At 38.5% G+C, this 20622-nt stretch overlaps 1 protein-coding gene across 1 annotated transcript; it reads left to right on the top strand.

Annotated features, from left to right (window-relative positions):
* The first annotated feature begins 16572 nt into the window (after positions 1 to 16572).
* LOC137243409 (cytochrome P450 6a9-like) lies at positions 16573 to 20307 on the top strand. The gene is made up of 2 exons (XM_067771155.1): positions 16573 to 17712; positions 19413 to 20307. Exons 1-2 carry the CDS (start codon positions 16614 to 16616, stop codon positions 19826 to 19828), a joined length of 1515 nt encoding a protein of 504 aa, XP_067627256.1. The 5' UTR covers positions 16573 to 16613; the 3' UTR covers positions 19829 to 20307.
* Positions 20308 to 20622: the final 315 nt, after the last annotated feature.

Below are 20622 nucleotides of genomic sequence, written 5' to 3'. Positions count from 1 at the left end.
CTTGAGGGCAGAATAAAAGTCTAGCTCTATAACTATGGAACGGCTCATCCAAATGAGACGATTTTTTTTTATACAGAGTCCTGGTTGCTTCAAAAGAAAGCGTTGTATCAAATTTCAAGTTAATATCTCAACTGAGTCATGACGAAAAAAATAAGTCCAAGTTTACTATGGAATAGCTTAAGTAAGTATAGTACTATGAGAATTGGTGTTAGTTTTTTTATGGCAAATTTCTGGTATTAGTAATAACAACTTTCAAATGACCATAAACGTTTCAAATTTAGACATTCAGAACACAAAATTCGTTTCATTTGGATGGGCCGTTCCACAGTTACATGACCGGACTTTTATTAGGTTCCTTAAAAAGTGAAAGCGATTTACCTTAGTTTTCGGACTTTTTACTTTTATTATACTCAGTTGAGCAGAGCCCACAGAGTATATTAACTTTGATTGGATAACGGTTGGTTGTACAGGTATAAAGGAATCGAGATAGATATAGACTTCCATATATCAAAATCATCAATATCGAAAAAAAATTCGATTGAGCCATGTCCGTCCGTCCGTCCGTCCGTCCGTCCGTCTGTCCGTTAACACGATAACTTGAGTAAATTTTGAGGTATTTTGATGAAATTTGGTATGTAGGTTCCTGGGCACTCATCTCAGATCGCTATTTAAAATGAACGATATCGGACAATAACCACGCCCACTTTTTCGATATCGAAAATTTCGAAAAATCGAAAAAGTGCGATAATTCATTAGCAAATACGGATTAAGCGATGAAACTTGGTAAGTTAGTTGAACTTATGACGCAGAATAGAAAAATCGTAAAATTTTGGACAATGGGCGTGGCACCGACCACTTTTAAAGGAAGGTAATTTAGAAGTTTTGCAAGCTGTTATTTGGCAGTCGTTGAAGATATCATGATGAAATTTGGCAGGAATGTTACTCTTATTACTATATATCTGCTTACTAAAAATGTGAAAAATCGGAGAACGACCACGCCCACTTTTAAAAAATTTTTTTTTTAAATTCAAATTTTAAAGGAAAAGTTAATATTTTTACAGTGTATAAGTAAATTATGCCAACATTCAACTCCAGTAATGATATGGTGCAACAAAATACAAAAATAAAAGAAAATTTCAAAATGGGCGTGGCTCCGCCCTTTTTCATTTAATTTGTCTAGGATACTTTTAATGCCATAAGTCGAACAAAAATTTACCAATCCTTGTGAAATTTGGTAGAGGCTTAGATTCTACGACGATAACTGTTTTCTGTGAAAAAGGGCGAAATCGGTCGAAGCCGCGCCCAGTTTTTATACACAGTCGACCGTCTGTCCTTCCGCTCGGCCTTTAACACGATAGGTAGGTAGGTTGAACTGGCCGGTCCATGAGGACCTCACATAGACTGATTGAGTCCGTAGTGTTACCAGAAGTTTGTTTTAACGACCAAACTGAAAAACCCTATCAAAAACCAGGACCTATGTTATAAAATAACTCCGTCCTCTTGGCAAATACTAGAAGCTTCCTAGGACTTAAGCCACTTGCTGCTTCTAGATCTGACAGCTGTATCACTCCTAATAGCTGGAGTCTTAGCCTGGCAAGTGCAGGGCACGAGCACAGAACGTGCTCGATCGTTTCCTCCTCCAACCCGCACTTTCTACACCTGCTATCACTGACCAAGCCTAATTTAAAGGCATGTGACGCCAGAAGGCAGTGTCCAGTCAGAACACCCGTCATGAGTCTACAGTCCTCTCTTTTTAATGATAGAAGCAACTGTGTTAGTCTAAGGTTATAAGACCTACACATAATCTTCGACACTTTACAGCCCCGCGCTTGAACCCACGCCTTTTCTGCTTCGTGGATCATGTGCACCTCTCGCCTTCGCTTAATCTCGCCCAATCTAATTGGGACGTCTACGGAGCAAGCTTCAAGGGATGCGCCCTTTTTAGCTAATTCGTCCGCTTTTTCATTCCCATCTATTCCCACATGCCCTGGGACCCAATATAGATGTATGCTTCTCCCTGTCCCGATTCTCTCCAGAGACTGCTTACACTCTAACACGCATTTAGATGCTGTGCTATGCGAGATTATTGCCTTAATTGCTGCTTGACTGTCAATATAAAAGTTAACACGGTTGCAGCTTAAGCTATTCTCTTCCAGGGTTTCTACTGCTTTGGTTACGGCTAATATTTCCGCTTGGAAAACGCTACAGTAATCCGGCAGCCTGTAGGATCTGCTTAATTCCGGATCAGCGCAGTATACCGCAGACCCTACTCCTTCCACTATTTTGGAACCATCGGTGTACACATGTATCGCCTCGTCCGCCATTTGCGCATCCTTGCGCCAACCGTCCACCTCTATTGTGGCCTTGAGATCTCCCTCAAAGTGCAGGTAGGGAATCATGTAGTCTGTTCGTCTTGTGACTGAGGACGCTATACTACTATGGCCATATGGTCGGCGCTCAAGCTGCCCCGAAGCATCGAGCCTGGTTGCGGTCGTTAACGCTTTGTTCTTTGCTACCAGGTCTACAGGTGGAATGTGCAGAATGGCATACAGTGCAGCCGTCGGGGTTGTTTTCAGGGCTCCCGTAATGCAAAGCATCGATAGTCTGCATACCCCCTCTAATTTTTTGAGGTATGTTGTTTTTTGTGTGGCTTTCCACCAAACAAGAACTCCATAGTATAGAATAGGGCTTACAATCGCTGTAAAAACCCAATGAGAAAGAGAGGGCGATAGGCCCCACGTACACCCCAGCATTCTTTTACATGCATAGAGTGCCGTTGAGGCCTTCTTGACCCTCTCCTCCACGTTGAGCTTCCATGACAGCTTACTGTCTAGGATGATTCCTAGATATTTGGTGCAAGGTTTCTCCTGTAAGGTCACCGCTCCTAACTTAGGCCTGGTCCAATTTGGGACCTTGTACCTCTTTGTAAACAAGACCATATCCGTCTTCTCTGCATTGACTTTCAGCCCGACATTAGATGCCCAGGTATGAATATCCCGAAGCGCCCGATCCATCAAAGAACTAATCGTTGGAAGGCATTTTCCACTTATGACAATTGCAACGTCATCTGCGTAAGCCGTAAGTTTTACGGGTCCCTCATCGAATTGCCTGAGCAGTTGGTTGATGACCAGTGTCCACAGCAGAGGTGATAGCACCCCTTCCTGCGGCGTGCCCCTGTCCACTATTTCGTGGCCTCGTACAAACCCCATTGTGATGTAATCTTTCTGCAATTTAACATGCAGCCGATCCATCTGATTAAGGCAGGATGTACTTTAATGTAATTAAGACCATCCATAATCGCCCATTTTGCAACATTATTGAAAGCCCCGGCAATGTCCAAGAAGACTCCTAGAGCATACTCCTTATATTCCAAGGATTTCTCTATGCTTATTACCACCCTATGCAATGCGGTGTCTACCGACTTGCCTTTGGTGTACGCATGCTGTGTTGTGGAGAGCAGCTTTTCATCCACGTTGGACTTTATGTACACATCTATCAGCCTCTCAAAGGTTTTGAGCAGAAATGATGTTAAGCAAATGGTTCTATAGTCTTTGGGATACACGTGACCGATCTTCCCCGCCTTTGGTAGAAAAGCTACACGAGCAGTTCTCCAAGAGTGCGGTACATGATTCAGTCTTATGCACCCATCGAATATTATTTTAAGCCATTCCACGACCGCCCTACTTGAGACTTGTAGCATGGCCGGGAATATACCATCTGGGCCCGGCGATTTAAACTTAGAAAACGTCTTCACTGCCCACTCGATCTTGGTATCGGTCACCAAGCCCGGCACCACTAGCTCCGTGATCGAAGTGTGAGTGATATTTGCTGGTTCTTCTAAACCGTCTCCCGATGGGAAATGTGTATCGAGAAGCACCTCAAGGGATTCCTCACTATCACGTGACCATTCCCCGTTCTCTTTCTTTATTAGTCCCTGGACTATGTTTCCCTTTGCTAGGACTTTTTTCAACCGTGCTGTTTCACTGGAGCACTCTATGTCCGTACAGAAACTTTTCCATGAGTTTCTCTTCGCCCTGGTAATTTCACGCTTGTAGATCCTCAGTAGATCCCTGTACTCGTCCCGACACGCTTCGCTTTCCGCGGTCTTTGCGAGTTTAAACATTTCTTTTACCTGTCTTCTTAGAAGACTCAGCTAATTGCTCCACCATGGCGGCTTTGCTTTTCCTCTGAATCTTCTTAGAGGGCAAGCTTTGTTATACGCAGTCATAAGCGTCCTTGTTAGGAATTCATTCGACTCCTCCAGTTCCTCTACATTAGCAACCTCTTTGGGTTGTCCCAGTTTCGTTTCTACATGTTTCTGGAATTTAGTCCAATTCGTTGCCCTAGGGTTTCTAAAGGTTCCTCCCTTCTCTACCCTCTTTAGTGGGATGCTGAAGCTTATATACGCATGGTCGGAGAAGGATGGTCTATCGAGAACTATCCAATCATACCTTGATATATCACGCTCGGAGCTCAATGTAATATCCAGAACATTGCTGGATGTTGGACCAATGTATGTAGGAACATTTCCCCTGTTGGCTATCTGCAAATTGGTTTGCAGGATGTAACAAAATAGAGATTCGCCTCTCTCGTTCGTATCTGCTCCTCCCCACGCATTGTGGTGCGCATTTGCATCTGCGCCTATGACCAACCGCCCTTTGCGCCCTTCCTCCTGTACTAGCCTTTTGCACTCCATCGGTGGAACCTCCGCAGCATGGGCCATGTAGCAGGACGCCAGGGTAAATGCCTGCTAATTCTTTTGCTCAACGGCCACCGCTACGAGATCCTCGGTGGTGTAATTAGGCAGCATATATGAATGCAGCTGTTTCCTTACCATTACTACAGCTCGCACCCGTCCTTCCGTTTGTGCGTAGTAAACGCCAAACCCGCGCGCGCTAAGTCCAGAAACCTTTCCTCCCGATGAGAGCCACGGCTCCTGGATCAGCGCCACGTCAAACGAACCCTCCTCAAGGGTTAGGAGGAGTTCGCTCGACGCCACTTTACTGTGTTGGAGGTTTATCTGTAGGACTCGCAGCACCATTGGGCTGTTTGTCCCCCTCCAGCACCTTCGTCTTGACGTCGTCGTCCTCCTCTTGCCCTTTTGGTTTAGAGTATTCGAGGCCCCCTTCAGCCCCTCGTGAATGTTGTGCCGTGTGTTCCGCTGTGCGAGTCACAGCACCATTTAGCGGTTGGTCCTCTTCTAGCACGTTCGTGGTGACGTCGGGGACCTCCACCTGTCTTTTTTCCCTTAGGCTTCTGAGGTCCTTTTCGACTTCGCCCACTTCCAGCGTATTAGGATTTTTATCCTCGGGACTTCTTTTCCTGAGTCGCATGTAAATTTTGCCAGTGCCAAAGGACATTTTGCCAAGCTGCGTGTACAAAATATCCTCCGCCTGCTTGTTTATTTGGAAGATGTAGAACTGACCATCCTCGGTAGGCCGAGATACAGTAAGTACTTTCCAATCCTGTGTCGGTATGTTCGGATTCTGATTCTGCAGAAGTCGCAGTGTATCCTCCGACTTCATCACGCATGGTATCCATACCTTAACTTTTGGTACCGTGGGGATTTGCGCTTTATCCACCACCTCAAACCGCGCGTTCGTGCCTTGCCTTTGGAGGTTTGGAACGACTTCCTCCAGCCACCGCAAGCTCGCGATGTTGTCGCACGCTATCATCTTCACACCATTATACCATCCCCCCGAATCAAAGGTTGGAAGGGGCTTACTTGGTTGTTCCCGCATCATCTTAAGCATTAAGCTAATAAGCTCCCTTTCCACAGATCTCCACCTTTCAGTAGTCATTTGTCCGAACGGACTGCTACGATCAACCAGCGCCACAGTCAGTGACTGCTTTGCCACATCACTCATCTTCTCGGGAAAAGCAGGAGTCTTAGTGTTATCTCCCTTTGGAACCTCCGAGAACACCGGAGTCTTCGCGTTAACTCCCTTTAGCGCCTCCGAGAAAGCCGGAGTCTTAGCGTTATCTCCCTTTGGCTTATCTCCTACTTCCGTAGTTGGAACTTCCCTCTGACTGGCAGCTTTCGAGGTAGTTGCTACCTCGCTATTGGAACCCATCTGTCTTACAGCTTTGGGCCTACTTGTCTTGTCTATGCGACTGCCCTGCCTCGCGGCTCTAGGACTGGGTCCTTTCTGCCTCTTCAAAGCAGGCTTGTCGCCGTCTGCCGAACGTTGCCTCTTCATTCTGCCATTCGACGCTTCTTCCTCCTCGTACCGGTTGCAGAACCGAGGGTTTCTCGCAGCAAACCTTTTGAACTGCCTTCGACCTACTTCTACCGTTTCATGGGCCCATTCCAAGCGCCCGATCTCCACTTCTGTTGGGTCGACCACTGCTCCCAAGCGTTGTACAATTCTTAGTGCTGCACGGTACTGCGAGAGAGCTCTTTTACTTCCTCTGCTCCGTACCCTTCTCCACTCTTCTACTACGTTTTCATTTGTGTGCTTCTCCAACACAGAGTTCATTGAATCAGCACTACTCTCGCTCCCCGCGTCCGACGCATCGCTTAATTCGTATTTGTCGTCCTTGGATTGCGACTCAGTCCTCCTCTTTACATCCTCCTTATTACATTCAGGTAATGAGTTGTTCATCTCGGTCGTACGACCACCTGCCCGACAAGGCGGGCTCAGCGGTCCAGTATTATATACGGGGAAAGAACCGTCCGCCACAGCAGCGCCCCTTACTGCGGTAAGGCCATAAATACTTCCCGAGATGGCCCGGTATCGGGAAGGCTCCGTTCGAATACAGCCGAATTTATCCCCTGGCTGCAAATCGTCCAATAGGCACGGTCCGCATAACACCCTGGATTAGGGGGTTGGCAGTTCTTGGTCACCGACATCCCGCCGCCCTCCTATGAGGCGAAACGGCGTAGATGTCAGTCCTAAACAGCTCCGCCTCATAGTCGGGCGCTATGGAGTTCGGCTAAGCCCTCACACCAACGACAAGGTGCCTACCCTAGTGAGGGATAACTTGAGCAAAAATCGATATATCTTTACTAAACTCAGTTCACGTACTTATCTGAACTCACTTTGTATTGGTGTGAAAAATGGCCGAAATCCGACTATGACCACGCCCACTTTTTCGATATCGAAAATTACGAAAAATGAAAAAAATGCCATAATTATATACCAAATACGAAAAAAGGGATGAAACATGGTAATTGTATTGGCGCAAAATATAACTTTAGAAAAAAACTTGGTAAAATGGGTGTGACACCTACCATATTAATTAGAAGAAAATGAAAAAGTTTTGCAGGGCGAAATCAAAAGCCCTTGGAATCTTGGAAGGAATACTGTGGTATTACATATATAAATAAATTAGCGGTACCCGACAGATGAAGTTCTGGATCACCCTGGTCCACATTTTGGTCGTTATCTCGAAAACGCCTTCACATATACAACTAAGGGCCACTCCCTTTTAAAACCCTCATTAACCCCTTTCATTTGATACCCATATCGTACAAACACATTCTAGAGTCACCCCTGGTCCACGTTTATGGCGATATCTCGAAAAGGCGTCCACATATAGAACTAAGGCACACTCCTTTTTAAAATACTCATTAACAACTTTCATTTGATACCCATATCGTACAAAAAAATTCTAGAGTCACCCGGGCCCACCTTTATGGCGATATCTCGAAAAGGCATCCACCTATGGAACTAAGGCCCACTCCCTTTTAAAATACTCATTAACACCTTTCATTTGATACCCATATCGTACAAACAAATTCTAGAGTCACCCCTGGTCCACCTTTATGGCGATATCTCGAAAAGGCGTCCACCTATAGAACTAAGGCCCATGCTCTTTTAAAATACTCATTAACACCTTTCATTTGAAACCCATATCGTAAAAACGAATTCTAGAGTCACCCCTGGTCCACCTTTATGGCGATATATCGAAAAGGCGTCCACCTATAGAACTAAGGCCCACGCCCTTTTAAAATACTCATTAACACCTTTCATTTGATACCCATAATGTACAAACGCATTCTAGAGTCACCCCTGGTCCACGTTTATGGCGATATCCCGAAAAGGCGTCCACCCATAGAACTAAGGCCCACTCCCTTTTAAAACACTTATTAACACCTTTCGTTTAATACCCATATTGTACAAACGCATTCTAGAGTCAACCCTGGTCCACTTTTATAACGATATTCCGAAAAGGCGTCCACCTATAGAACTAAGGCCCACTCCCTTTTAAAATACTCATTAACACCTTTCATTTGATACCCATATAGTACAAACAAATTCTAGAGTCATCCCTGGTCCACCTTTATGGCGATATCTCGAAAAGGCGTCCACACGCCCACGCCCACGCCCTCTTATTAATACCTTTCGTTTGACACCCATAGTGTACAAACGCATTCTAGAGTCACCCCTGGTTCCCTTTATGGCGATATCACGAAACGGCGTCCACCTGTGGAAATAAGGATCACTCCCTTTTAAAATACTCATTAACACCTTTCATTTGATACCCATATCATACAAACAAATTCTAGAGTCAACCCTGATCCACCTTTATAGCGATATCCCTAAATGGCGTCCACCTATAGAACTATGGCCCACTCCCTCTTAAAATACTCTTTAATACCTTTCATTTGATACACATGTCATACAAACACATTCCAGGGTTACCCTCGGTTCATTTTCCTAAATGGTTATTTTCCGTTATGTTGCCACCATAGCTCTCAACTGAGTATGTAATGTTCGGTTACACCCGAACTTAACCTTACTTACTTGTTTTTGTATTTTTTTGAAAAAAGTGCGAAGAATAAAAAAGGATGTATTACTCGTCATGAAAATGCTATGGATACACCGGAACCCATTATCTTTCATCTAGGAAAATTTATTGATCCGAACTTTCGCGACTCCAAAAAGAAAACGAATATTTAATAAATGGTTCTGTTTTTTTTTTAACGTAAATAAATCGAAAAAAAACATTCTAAGGCAACTTGAAAACCTTTATTTATTTACGGGCAGGTACATTATGAGTTTTTTGTTTTATTTTATTTGATACGGTCCAACGTGCATACAAAAAAAATAAAATAATGTAATTTGTTGTAGTAGGTATATTAACACAATTATTTCCAATAATGTTTTCTCTGCTGTAAATTAATTCAGTGACATTCGCACTGTCATTAAAAGCACTGCACTCATTTAGCAAAATCAAAGTCGATGTGAATAAACTGTGTAATTGATCTAAGTTTACTCACATACTTGCATTATAAACCTATAGATTTGTTTCTCTCAAACTGACATTGCTTCATTTATGACGTAATTAAATGTATATGGAAACTGCATCTCATCAGAAAACTGACTTATCATAAAGTTAGCTCTTTAACAGTGTTGTCACTCTACCACTATAGTGGTAGATCTACCACTATTTGGGCTAAAATCCGCATCTACCACTCCTAGCACTTTTTTTTTAAAATCTACCACTTTTTTATTTGCCTGAATTTGACTATATTCTTTAAGTTGCTCACAACGACCTAAAATTAAGTTTCTTAAGTATGTTGGAAATTAAATGTAAATCACACTCTGTATAAGTTTTTCAACTTTCACCAAAGAAATGTGTAATTTTTATAACACTTACGTACCTTCGAAAGAACTTATACAATCTTATGGAAAATTTAACTTTATTGGTGGGAAATTCGTGCAAAAACTTTGTAATAATCTGATTTTTCTACTGCTGAGTGGAATATCGCCGTATCTCTGCCGCCGTTTCGAAAACGCCCTATCCCAGAAAATTTGGAATAACGCCCTATTTCAGAATTTGTTTCAAAAACGCTCTATCTCTGCTTAAATTTAATAAATTTGTGACATAAGCTGGGACGTTTATGAAAAACATTTTGGGCGTTCTTCAATCGAGTTCCGAGATAGGTCGTTTTCAAAAAAAAAAAAACTGAAATATGGTGTTTTTGAAAAACATTCTCAAATAGGGCGTTCTCGAACTGGCAGCCAAGATACGAGCGATATTCCACTCAGCCGTCGATTGCAGTATCCGATGGATGCCTTCGATGTCACGGATGTAAGTTGTAAGATTTAAAAAATAAATTGTTTTAATGCACAAGTCTATTTCATTAGATTCGGGCTATTGGTATTCGTTGGATACCATTGAAGTAATTTGATATTTTAAGGTTTTTTAGTAGTATTATTATATGTTTGAACTATGTGTTATGAAAAATAGAATATTTGGAGAATGTAAATTAACTTTAGTCGTATCCACACATGGTTTGTTAAAGTTCTTGGTCGGCAGTTCGCATTTGATTATCAATTTCAGCTATTAAGGTCTTTGTAGTAAAAAAATTTTCAAACGTTTAACACTAGTTCTTTGATACTTATTCAAATAGTGTAGTAAAAAAAAAACACCTAAAAACTACCGACTACTAATCTCAGAATTAAAAACTAGGTGAGAGTCCCACTATTATTTAATTATATTTTTTTATTTGATAAGGTCTAAAGCCAGTATACACATACTCTTCATACAGATGTTTATATGTATTTTGTTAATGCACTTGAAGTTGTTATGTTCGTTTTAATCGTTAAATAATAATAATTTGAAAAAAAAATTGGTTTAAATGTTTTTGAAAATTCTATCACTATTTTTAGGAAATCAACCACCCTTTTTTTTGAAAATCTACCACTAAATAGATTTTAGAAGTGACAACACTGCTCTTTAATGAAAGCAAATGAGAGACTTATTTATTTCCGCTCAGCGTGAGAATGATCTGATCAGGGATAATAAATGGATTTTTTCATTTTGTACCAAACGAGGAAAAAATGTACCAAATCATCCAAAAATGTACCAAAAGTCTTCGGATGTGAATTTGAACCATACTAGAACGATATTCTGCTTCTTTATCCAAAAACTGTTTTTACTCAGGAAACTTTCTAACACAAATTAAAGATAGTATAACAGGGAAATTTGATTTATAAAGAAATACTTTTCCTGCAAAAATAATAAAAGAAATTTATCGATTGAAGCGTACAATTATGTACATATATAAAAACATTTCCTTATTGAGTACCAGTAAGGAACATAAAATTAATATTTAAAAAAAATAACAGCTGCATTCAATACAAACACTTTTCATAAAACCATTTTAGGTACACAAGATTTAGATTCAGGTATAAAAGTTGACAAATTGTCGCCTACATATGTACTAATAACTCATATTTCAATCACTACATTTACTATTCTTCTGAGTTCCTTAAATACCTCAGTTGACAAAAAGCTTTTTTCGTATCTATATTATGACAACTACTGTTAGTTGATTTCATCAAGTCTTTAGTTTTTATTAAGGTCGAAACTGTGTTTGTTTGAAGTCTATTTCTACACTTAGCTTTAATTAAATTTTGTATAGAAAATATCCTTTCTTTTTAAGGCTCTCATGCTCTGCTAAAGCTCTAAATTCAGAATTAATTTTCTCTATTTTATCAAATGCAGATTTCGGAAACAAGTTCATAACTAAAGGCTCAATACTATTTGTTTCACCGCTTAAAATACCTTCTGGTGGAAGCTTTTCAGCCCACAACAAAGTTTTATCATTCAAATTTATATTCTTTAATAAAGTACTTCAAAATTGAATATAAAATTGTTTAGCACAGCTCTTAAATATGTGTACGTCATCTTTTTCGAAAAGGTTGTTTGATAGAATAATATCCACATTAATACCGCAGTAAAATTCATCTGGGGTTAAGTGATTTTCGTCTGAATCAATATTTAATATCGAAATAGAACTGGAGTCTAAATAAGATTTTTTTATAAAATTTTTAATTTGATAATAAGTAAATGTATGCGAATATCTTCAGACTTCATCTCTATATTCACATCATTTATTTCATTTAAAATATAAGAAAGAAATGTAAAATATACTTATAAATAGGACTTTGAAAATTTTCAGATATAAGATTAAAATTTTGATTACTGATTTTGTTTCCAAATATGTAAAGATTAAAATAATACTTGAGGGCATCCCATTCCTCAAGGATTCTATTTATGACTGCTTGTCTAGAAAGCCAGCTTGTACCGAAATGTTCTTGAAAACTCTGAAAGTCTGCCCACCTAAGGGAGCTGTTACAAATATGATAGTTTACGTCTTTTACAAATGTATCAATTTTGTTGGGAAATACATCACAAGAGGCCATTGAAGCTAATTTAAAATGTGACAAACACATCCATTAACATGCAGATTTGGAACAACTTCCTTCAGCTTTGCTTGCACTCCGCTTTTTGCTCCCATCATAACCGAGCAATTGTCAGCAGTGAAACCAATCATTTTTCAAGTGGTATTGAATGGTCTTTCAAAGATTTAATAATGCCATTAAAAATACCTTCCGTGCTACTATCGGTCAAAGGTATCACATCTAAAAATCCATCAATGCACTTTTTATCAAAAATTCGAATAGAAACTGTAAAATTTTTTGATATACATATATCAGTCGTTTCAACTATTATTAGAGAATAAAAATTCTTCTGACAAAATGCTATTATGGATTTATAATTTTCAGGCCCTGTGTTTTGAGTTATTATTTTCTGTGCTTTAATTCCATTGATGCAAAATTTGTTCACAATTTTAGAATCAGTTATGCTATTTTTCATAAGCATATTTAAATGATCCATAATTGCAAATGGTAAATTGTGTTCTGCAACAAAAAAACTAAACTAAATATTTTCTACGAAAAATTTAAAACGGTTTTGTACATTCAGAGCTGCTTTGCAAATGACAAAAATGTACCAAATATTACATTGACATTGACCAACGTACTTTCGTGAAGCGAAATGTACTAAAAAAAGTACAAATGTACCATGATTATCATCACTGGATCTGATATGAGCTTCTGGCTTTTAGCTGAGCGCCCTGAGCGCAGTAGTTTGCTAAATGCACATAAAAAGTTTATTTATAGAATAAACAACAAATTATAAGAAAGATTTAACATTAGCTGAAATGTGAAGAGACAGACGATTAAAAAATAATAAGAGTTTCTTTAATGCTATGCTATGAGGGTATTCAAGCAGTAAATTAAAAAGTTTAAATGTGGAATTTACTAAAATTATAATAATAAAAAGTTTTACTACTTTCAGATCGATATTTTGAAGCAACTGTGTCGTGAAAGGTTATAAATAGCCAGTAGACGCTTTCTACGTTAGCTTTTTCTATATCATTTGAATATACTCCATTAAATTTTTAAATTCCTCAAAATTACAATGTATGAAAACAGTTTTATTCAAGGTCAAAGCTAAAAAAATGAGTTTTTCGCGATTTTCAGCAAAACGATGTGTTTAATCATAAAAATATATATACAAAAATTGTAGATCATACAATTATCTACAAAAATCGTTTCAATGATTTTTTTTTACCAAAAGGCACCATTTCTGAGATATTATGATCCAAAAAGTTGTAACCCGATGCTTTAAAGCAGCTATCTAAATACCATGCTACCAAAAGTGCGTCATCAGAAGCTAATTCAGTGAACGCATTCTTATATATCAAACTTGAGAGGGTAAGCGAACTATGGGGATCAATTCTTTTCCCTGAACCGCGGAACGTCTGTTACGATAACATTTTTCAATCTTGATATACCCAAGATTTTTGAAAATTTTTATCAAAAAATATTCAAATATCATACCCCCAGATGATTGAAAACGTTCAAATTTAAAAGTATTTTTTATTCGAAAATCAATGTTTCGTCGGGAGAAAAGTGCACCTTAAATGTGATTATTCCTGAATAATCATTTATGATTCATATTTTTAAACACTTTTTTTCATCTTTTTATCATACTTGATATTATTGGAAGATTGTACTTTACTTCTTTTGGAATAACATTTGATTACTTTTCACTGTCATTTTTTGATCACATTTAAGAACATTTTTCAATCATATTAAATGATGGTTTGGAATCATTTGTGAATAGGATTGTGATTCATTTTTCCATCATATTTAATACATAAGTAAAAAAATCATATTTCATCAGGGGGTGAAAGCATCTGGAAGGTCGGAAGTAAGCTTTTTGAACCGGAGGTAGTAATTAACTTGACCGTTGTACACACACACGACTACAACATCCAACATCATCTATGACCATCATCTTAGATCATGGTAACGACGTCACTTTAAAAATCACGATTTTACTATGTCTCACATCATTCTTTAAATATAACTTGATGTTTTTGACAATTATAGCTCATGGGGGATGTTGGAGCCGGGTCCAGGCGTGTCGATCCAGCTTAACTTACTAGCGGTTCAAACAGCTTACAACTTCCGTACATAGGTTCCATCCAGTATGTCTTTTCTGGGAAGCCGCATCTAGAAAAATGCTAGAAGACATCTTGGGTTAAGAGTAGCATTTCTATTACTTTTAGTGTTGAATATGTTTTGTGTATTTGTAATTTTTTGGGATTTTATGATTGAAAAAATGTGAGCTAATGTAGAAAAATCAGATTTTCAATGAAAAGTATAGTTTTAACAAGTATACAATTCATCATTTATTCAAGAAAGGTAGTCTGAAAAGATTAAGAAAGTTGATTGAAAAGTGATTTTAAATGTTTGATCACCGAAGATAAATAAATTAAATTCAAAAATGATTCCAAATTGTGATTGAAAATTGTTCTCAATTATTGATCATCAAAAGAAAACAAGTTTTATTATTTTCTATGTTCATTTTTATAAAATCTTAAAATTTATTCATCAAAGTTATTCGAAAATGATTTCAAAAAGTGATCGAAAGTTGATTTTCAGTTTTTGATCATTAAAAGTAATCTTATTTTATTATTTATTTTGTTCAACTGTATGAAAACTCAGTATTTAGTCGCAAGGAGTAATCAAATTGTATTGATATGAAGGAAAGTTCAAAAATGTATCATCCAAATGCTGTGTGGGTTAGATTTGAAACTTTCTCCGAAAATATAACTTCAAGGAAGGTAGTCAACTATTTAGGAGTTAATCTAGACTCCCGTCTCCCAACATATTTGGCGCACATTCAACACGCGACTGGAAAGGATCCGAAACAGGGTCCGTATCATGTTTTACCATTACATATGGAAAAGAAACTCCACTCAAACGATTAATATGAATCCGTCAAATAATTCGATAAAACGATAATATATTAAGAATGCAATGAGTAATCGTAACCAATATTTAAAATATTTCCTTATCCGAATCACCGCCTCACGATTTTTAGAACTAATGTGATTTTGAGAATTGATTTTGATTACCGGATTGTATAACACGATACGAGCCCGAGTATTGTTGTTAAGCAGGTTGATGGCATCGGAGGACGAACAGAAAACGAAAGAAAGCTTGGATGGGGCGAAACACTGCTACAAGAACAACGCTATCGACGCTGCGGCTCCGAACTGCATGAAAACACACTTCGGTAGAAGAATCGTTGTAAGTTTCTAACAGCAGCTTTGAAAGTAGTCTCAGCTTTCGTGCTGTATTAGGACCAGCCGTACAAGCGATAAACGGAACTGTCTCCATCGATCTATTAGCGCTAGAAAGAAGAAGGTTATGGGCAAATAGCAGACGGAACAAGCGCGCATGAGATTTGAGCAGGAAAGAAACATTTTGGATGTGGCAAGAACGATGGGAAAATTAACAATGAGGCAGATGGAAAGCGAAACTAATCTAACTAATGTTGAAGCGTGGAGCACAAGAAGCTTTGGTGTGGTAAATCACTATGATACCCAAACGCTTTATGGAAACGGGTACTCCAAAACATATCTGTACAGAATAAAAAAGCCGTGAAAATCCTAAGTGCGTTCACGGCGAGGTAGACGAGCACGATGCTGAACACACCTACTTCAAATGCTTATAATGGAGCCAGAATCAACGGATGCTCAAGGAAAGAGTCGGACGATAATGCTATAGCAAAAGTATTGAGTAATCCAGAAGAGTGGCAAGAAATTTACATCTTCGTAGAAACTACACTAACTGCAAAAAGAGAGGGACCTAGACGCAAAAGCACCTGAAGGCTCTTAAGAAATAAGAAATATGGAACGCCACTCTGATGCTATGCGGTTGCTGTGTAGGCAGCAGTTCCAAAACGTGGCTATTAGTCCGGACGGAAGAATTTATGGTGCATTAGGCATTTTCCATTTTAACACGAGTTTGCATGTGTCAGTTTGTGGTTTATAATTAAGAATAAAATACATCCGAATAACGACTAATTCACAGTGAATACCCTTATTCGCCAATATAGCTTGCTGGGTAATAATGGCATGCTTATTATCGCGAACTTCGTTACAAACAAATTGCACATTATTCAAACAGTGCTATCTCAGGTTAGACACGTATAAATGTATCTAATATATATATGTACCAATGTAGGTTGATAGATCAACTTTGTCATATATTTATCTTGTCATTTGTCATCGTCAATCATTCAAGCAGTTCTTTGTTATTTACCAACAATAAAAATAACATTGGCAACAGCGCTCTCAGCTATTTGTAATCAAAATTCCTTAAGTTTCCTATGGTGCAGTTTCGCCGTCTTCTCGTGTACTCGTATGTGGCTCTCTCCTTAGTCATTGTTATTATTATTACGTTCTACGCTTAGTGTTTCATGATCAGTTGATCAATAGCCGGTAAACTAAAATAATGTTTGTGCTAACAGTGCTATTAGCCACGCTATTGGCTTTTGTGTCGTTTTTATATTACTTACTACATCAGCGTATGAACTATTGGCGTTATCGGGGTATACCGCACGATCCACCACATTTTCTTGCCGGTAATTTGAAGGGTTTATTAAAAACACGCAGTTTCGCTGAAATCTTATTAGAGATATATCAACACCATCGTGGAACGGGCCCCTTTTGCGGTTATTATTTATTTCAACGTCCAGCTGTTTTAGTGCTAGATCGTGCGCTCATCAAGAATATATTAATCAAAGACTTTCATAACTTTGCTGATCGTGGTTTATTTCATAATGAGCGCGATGATCCACTTACGGGACATCTGTTCCGTTTGGATGGTAGTAAATGGCGTGGTTTGCGTAGTAAACTCACGCCCACATTTTCTACAGGCAAAATGAAATTTATGTTTCCAACAATATTGAAAGTCGCAGATCAGCTGATGAACGCTGTGGAGAAGCGTCTAGCCGTAGATGCGTGTGTATGGGATTGGAAAGATATGATGGCTTGCTTCACCACAGATGTGATTGGTAATTGTGCTTTTGGTATTGAGTGTAATAGCTTGCAAGATCCAAATGCTGAGTTTCGTGTGATGGGACGCAAAATAATTGGATCACGTCGACATGGTGCGCTTATCAATGCATTTATTAATAGTTTTCCCAATTTGGCGCGTCGTTTACGTATGGCGATCATGCCACAAGATATAACCGATTTCTTTTTGCGTGTTGTGCGTCAAAATGTGGAGTATCGTGAACGCAATTGTGTACACGCCAATGATTTTATGAGCATTTTAATGGATTTGAATAAGGGAAAGCATTTGAAAAGCGAGAATGATCAATTGCGTGCGTTGAGTGTAAGTGAGATGACTGCGCAAGCTTTTGTTTTTTTCGTGGCTGGCTTTGAGACTTCAGCAACCACTATGGCTTTTGCTTTGTATGAGTTGGCGCTGCAACAGGATATACAGAATCGTTTGCGTTTGGAAATTGAGGAGACTATTAAGCAACATAATGATGATTTCACCTATGAGTGCATGGAAGATATGCAATATATGAAGCAAGTACTTGCGGGTGAGTTTAATAAATACATAGGTATGTGTGTAAAGCGACGGTTGTGGTGGAGAGCGCTCTATAACACTCTGCAACAGCCGGCTGGGTATTGGACGAAACCCACTTTTTTGTAGAGATTGAGGATTAAGTAGACAAAGTACTATCTCCGTTTTTCGAAGTTAGCCTCCAAAAAATAGATATGGGCTTTCGAAGTACGAAGTTCGAAATTTTATTTTTTTTGCTAACGCGTTCAGCAAATTAAAAAAGTTAAAATGTAGAATTTGGCACTTCGAAAGCCGATATGTATTTTTTGGAGGCTACTTTCGAAAAACGGAGATAGTACTTTGTCTACTTAAGCTTCAATCTCTAAAAAAAAGTGGGTTTGGTCTAATACTCAGAAAAGATGTTGATTTTGTCGCATAGTGTAATCGTTGGCTTCTCGAAAATGGGCCTTAAAGAACACAGTATCTTACAATTCGGTCGTCGGAAGAATTGCCTAAATTTTTTATATGAAAAGGAAGCCCATAAGCAAAATCTCAAAGAATATATACTTCGATGGAGTAATTTGAACAATTGAGCTGGAAAAAACTTAATAGAAGATTTTCGACTAGGAACAACTGACATTATAAAGGGGTACCAAAAAATTTAATATGTGTTGTCTTTTATTTCTGATGTTTAGATCAGTTCTCCAGATACCATGCAAATAAAATTTGTGTGGGAGTGCTAAGAGTATAAGGTACAGATCGGGATTGTATCAGCGGGACAGACAGGAAGTAATATTAGTGCTAACAGAATTCCAGTAGAGGTGAAAGTAATAGCAGAGGTTGGTTAAAAAAAATGGAAAGGAATTACCGTGCAAAGAAGACAGTAGAAATTAGGAAGAGCAAGGGATAGACAGAGAGGTAATGGGAGAGCGAAGGCGCAAGAGAAGTATAGATAGAGTGAAAACGTTTAAGAGCGAGGAAGAAGGAGACATGAGAAATCAGGGACGGTGAAAAGGGGTTAGAGATGGAAAGGATATATAGATGAGAGTTGCGAGAGGAAAAGCAAGAGGGTCAAATTTGGCGGGTATAAATTGGAGACTGTGAAGGAATTCCTCTATCTGGGAACTAGCACTTACACCGAAAACAATGTGATGCTCAGAAATTGACGGCAAGTATAGAATAAGGATTAGTAAAGAGCTGTACGAGTTTTACGCAGATATGAAGATAGTACAGCGAATAAAACCTAAAGGCTTCGCTGAATAGGTCATATTATGCGAATGGGCGAATACGCTTCGACCAAGAAAGTATTTCAATCGACATCGCAGCTTGGAAGAATATGAAGGGGATATATTCTTTTAGTTGCCAGAGGCAGTTGGAGGCATACTTGACCCCCCGTCAGTTAACGCAAAAGAAGAATAGTTGGTGTGACTTGTTACAAACGGCCAAAATCGCTTAGGCGGTTAGGTTCCAATTAGATAACCATTAGCGAGAAATGGTGATAAAAAAAAAATGGGCACATACTCCTTGAAAGAATAGAGATGGTGGGAGAGAGACAGGTATAGATAAAGAAATGAATGGAGTTATAGGAGAAAACAACAGAGGCCAGAACTTCACATACTTTGTAAATATATAAATAAAGGGAGTTTTTGAATCAGCAGCCGAGATTTGTCGATCTTCCACTCAGCCGATGATCTTAGTGTGCGCATTGAAAGTTTCTTCAACTTTTTTTCTAAACAGAAACTCAACGTAAATACCCCATCGCTCCAAACTTGATGCGACAAGCAGCCAATGATTATATGGTGCCAGGTCATCCAAAGTATACAATTAAGAAGGGTATGATGGTCACAATACCGACAATTGGCATACACTACGATCCCGACATTTATCCAGAACCAGACAAGTTTGATCCAACACGCTTCACGCCAAATGTTGTGAAGCAGCGCGAGTCCGTTGATTGGTTACCCTTCGGTGATGGACCACGCAATTGTATTGGTACGCGTTTTGGTATGATGCAGATGCGTTGCGGCTTGGTTTATCTGCTGCGTCAGTATAAGTTTACAACTTGTGAGAAGACACAAATACCCATTGTTTATCAGAAAACATTTCCCTTGTTTCCTCAAGGTGGCATTTACTTAAAAGTGGAAAGGGTTTAAATATTACATACCAATAAAGTAGGTACTTAAAATAATTGAAAATATTTGAACATGACTTGAATCCATTATACCTCGTTCTATCATGCATAATAATTAAGTAATACATAAATGTTTAATTTTTAAATATATACCTACTACATATTTACATATATAACTAAGTATGTACTCACTTAGACTAGTCAAACCAGTGCTTAAACTATGAGTAAACATACATACGAATGTACTCATAAAAATGTGATTAGCTTAAGGTTTCGAATTAAACTTAATTTTCGAATGAGTCAAGTGTTTTAGTGATATGATTGCAATATGATTATTCTCGGAAATATATTAGTGATATAAAAAGGTCCCGGATTAGTTTCGAGTTATTTTACTTAATTTAATGTGAGTTTGTTCATAGTCTATTTAAAAATAATTATAATAGATTTAAGCAAAAAATTTAAATAAACAAATAAAGCAAATGCAATGATTTTGAATAATTACTGTTCTTTGTGTTTTTAAACAATGCAACTCATTACTTGCGATTTTCAGTTTGACAACGTGAGTGCAATGCCTTGTGCGCTGTTAGCAATTCAAATTAGATTACTGCTATACAGGGTGAGTAGACATGCTTCACTAGCTCGCAATGTCTGTAAAGAAATTGCAGCAAGCTCAATGTTCTCCAATAACTTGCAGGTATCGCAATTGTTACTAGTTCTATTTTTATACCCAATCATTTTTTAAATATTTGGCTTTAACTGTATTTAATTAGCGAGACATGTTGAAATTGCTTTATAAAATTGTTTTTGTTATTGATA

This window comes from Eurosta solidaginis, chromosome 3, assembly GCF_040869045.1.
Source record: "Eurosta solidaginis isolate ZX-2024a chromosome 3, ASM4086904v1, whole genome shotgun sequence".
Lineage (NCBI taxonomy): Eukaryota > Metazoa > Arthropoda > Insecta > Diptera > Tephritidae > Eurosta > Eurosta solidaginis.
Note: the sequence above shows the minus strand (reverse complement) of the source record. Positions and strands in the feature narration are given on the sequence as shown.

Excerpts from the sequence above, each read along its gene's own strand:
- LOC137243409 (XM_067771155.1), top strand. The coding sequence starts at position 16,614 with ATGTTTGTGCTAACAGTGCTATTAGCCACGCTATTGGCTTTTGTGTCG. Across the intron at positions 17,713-19,412 it reads TATGAAGCAAGTACTTGCGG|AAACTCAACGTAAATACCCC; the intron begins GTGAGTTTAATA and ends TTTTCTAAACAG.